This window comes from Mus caroli, chromosome 15, assembly GCF_900094665.2.
Source record: "Mus caroli chromosome 15, CAROLI_EIJ_v1.1, whole genome shotgun sequence".
Lineage (NCBI taxonomy): Eukaryota > Metazoa > Chordata > Mammalia > Rodentia > Muridae > Mus > Mus caroli.
Window position 1 is genome coordinate 30,861,192 of NC_034584.1, and position 3,222 is coordinate 30,864,413.

Consider the following 3,222-nt stretch of genomic DNA (forward strand, 5'->3'; position numbering starts at 1 on the left):
CATGCAGTGAGACTGCCTCAGATCGACCCCCTCAGATGTACATGCAGTGAGACTGCCTCAGATCGACCCCCTCAGATGTACATGCAGTGAGACTGTCTCAGATCCACAAAGGCACAGAGTTTTAAGAATGCTGATCTTGCCAATCCTTCAAAACTGCTGAAACGATGCCAGGCAGAAGTGCTGCACGCATTTAATCCAAGCACTTGGGAGGCAGAGGCAGGCGGATTTCTGAGTTCAAGGCCAGCCTGGTCTACAGTGTAAGTGCCAGGACAGCCAGGGCTACAGAGAAACCCTCTCTTGAAAAACCAAAAAAAAAAAAAAAAAAAAAAAAAAAACCCCAACCCCTGCTGAGATGAGTAGCTGCTTTTTCTCTGCCCCACATATCTGCTATGTAAAGGCAGGATTCCCTTCTCCCCATGCATGGACTCCTCCCTTGCAGTACCTCATAATGCAATTACATCTGCAAATAATGTCTTAAAAGCTCCAAATGACACTGGCCCTGACTTTACAGGAGGAAATTCATCAAGTTACAGAAGGCAAAAGAGAAAAGATTCAGAAGGCATTAACCCTTATCTAAAAAACTGGGAGTACGCTGCTGCATACCTTTTGCTCTCAGCACTCAGGGAATATGGGCAGGCCAATCCCATGAGCTGCAGAGCTGGCCAGGGTTAGATAGTGAGACCCTATCTCAAAAACAAAACCCTGTGAGGAAACAAATGTCTGAGTTTAAACCACTCAGTCTGGTTCTATGATACAGCAAACAGTTTCATTTGAAGATGGGGTTCCTGTTATGTGGAAGCCTTTGGAAGGTAAATGAGGGAAATATCTTGAAGATAGAGTTTCTTTTTTAAACAGCTCTTAACTAGGTTTAAAAAATAATGTTTTAAGTTGGGCGTGGTGGCGCACGCAGAGGCAGGCGGATTTCTGAGTTCGAGGCCAGCCTGGTCTACAAAGTGAGCTCCCAGACAGCCAGGGCCATACACAGAAACCCTGTCTCGAAAAACCAAAATAATAATAATAATAATAATAATAATAATAATAATGTTTTAAACGAACTGCTTGTGACCTAAAGCACGTACCTTATAGGCAGAGGCAACTCCCAGGGCCACAATGAATGCGCCAACAATATGAACCCGCAGACGCTTGGCCAGAAGACCACGCATCTGTGGTTTGGGCAACAGCGCACCGGAACTCATGGTAGCCAATGTCCTTTGCAAGTAAAACAAGGAGGGAAAAAAAAAAGAAAGGCTTGTAACAGGTTAAGTGACTGAATGAACTCTACATGCACAACGTATTTTAGTATCTACAACCGCGGCCTAACCCCTCCTGCAAGGTCAATCTTTGGCAACTTCATCTTTGCCCTCTCCTCTCCTATGCAGTTCCACTTCCCGCAACAAGACTATAACCAGCAACAAGGCTGACACAACCAGCAACCGATGAGCACAAACTATGACAAAAGTGTCCCCCATCCACAGAAAGGCAGATGCGACCTAGCTGTTGCCTTTTCAGAATTCACCCTTAGGAAGAAAAGCCTTCGGGGAGAACTCAGGTCACTGAAGCTGTGGGACTAGAGCCCAGCAAGCGCCCTGAGGGCCGGTGGAGCAGGCGCGACAGATCGGGGACCCTCTTGCTTCCCAATTCTACTCCCACACCAGGCCGACCACCGGGGCCCCTCGGTGCCTGGGTCCCCTCCAAGGTCGCACCCCTTATCCAGCTAGAGCACCAGCCCCCACAGGTCAAACGACCCAATCAAGGTCAACCTGGCCGCGGCAAAATACAAGGGGAAACGGGCCCGGCCGGCCACCAGCGAGACCCTGAGGCTCCACAGAGCTCCTCCGAAGCCCTAAGAGCGCACGCGGGGAGATGGCGGGGCCGCCCGAGCTCAGGCCGGTCAGGCCCGCAGCCTCCTGAGGACGCGGCGGGGACAACGCGCCCACGAGGAAGGCAGGCCCACGGCTCCACTGGGCTGGGACGTGCAAGACATCCTAGTTCGCCGCCCCCACGAGAAGCCGAGAAACCCGCAGTTGTCAAACTCCAGAATCTCCTCTCTCTCCACCATTCTCACCTCTACACCAACGTCCTTCCTGTTCTCGGAGAAACGGAGAGCCTTCCAGCAGCACGCATGCGCAAGAATCGATGGAGGACCCGGCGAACGGTGGCCTAAGGAGTCCAAAAGTGTTCAAGCGCGCATCCAACTGATCACAGCTGAAATCTATGCCAGTTACACTATGCTTTTTTTTTTTTCCATAAACGGGACCTTGAAAACGAGTCCTGACTACCTACAAAGGTTTCTTCAGTAAATTACAAATATTAATCTTAGCCGGGCTGTGGTGGCGCACGCCTTTAATCCCAGCACTTGGGAGGCAGAGGCAGGCGGATTTTTGAGATCAAGGCCGGCCTGGTCTGCACAGTGAGTTCCAGGACAGCCAGAGCTACACAGGCCGTAATAAAGATCGAAACTCTGTCTCGAAAAAAACAAAAACAAACAAACAAACAAACAAAAAAACAAATATTAATCTTGTCCGGTGTTGTGAACTTACTAAGGAATTCGTATATATTTCACATGTGGGGAAAAATAATATACTCTATAAAGGCACTACATCATCTGAGAGCTTTTTGTCTAAATGCCCAACCTTGAGTGAAGAAAGGTGCGTGTTTTACAGAAACAGGGTGCAGAGAACAAACTAGTCACAGGTGAAGACAGAACAAGCCAGGGAATGAGAAGGAGCCAGAAGATTAGAACGTATTTCCAAAGTTAGTTTGAGGCCAAGATGAGCAATTCAGGCAGAAGCCAGATTGAATCAGTCAGATTGGAGGACTAGATAGAACTGAGGCTACAAGCTTTCAGACATAGGCCTGGGGATAGTTTGAAGAAAGAAAGAAACACTCTGGGCTCAACCCAAGCCGTGTATTAGCACAGCTTGGGTAAGCTCTCATCTCATTCCTTTATCAGAAGAAATAAAAGAGACATTTACAACACAGGCTGTTCAGATTGGACTGGTATTAGATGCTTTTGCCAACTAATTAAAGAATTAAAGGAGGTTCCTGGTAAACAAAATCCCACATTTAGGCACCTGTTTACCCAGCCAATGTCCTACTGTGTATGGCACTGTCACCAGCACTGCCATTTTGGAACTAGCACATAGCATGAGAGCAGCTCACCTCTGCCTGTCTGTTATAGCTAGCAGTATCTTACTTGATTTGGAATCAGGATAGTGCTGG

At 48.2% G+C, this 3,222-nt stretch overlaps 1 protein-coding gene across 1 annotated transcript in view; it reads right to left on the reverse strand.

Annotated features, from left to right (window-relative positions):
- Positions 1-2,187, reverse strand: part of LOC110310606 (cytochrome c oxidase subunit 6C) — a 9,465-nt gene extending 7,278 nt beyond the window's left edge. Inside the window, exons 1-2 of the mRNA XM_021183673.1 lie at positions 2,066-2,187; positions 1,080-1,209 (exon numbers count right to left, since the gene is read on the reverse strand). Of these exons, the coding sequence (XP_021039332.1) occupies positions 1,080-1,196 (117 nt within the window). The 5' untranslated portion in view covers positions 1,197-1,209; positions 2,066-2,187. The remainder of the gene's footprint in view (positions 1-1,079; positions 1,210-2,065) is intronic.
- Positions 2,188-3,222: the final 1,035 nt, after the last annotated feature.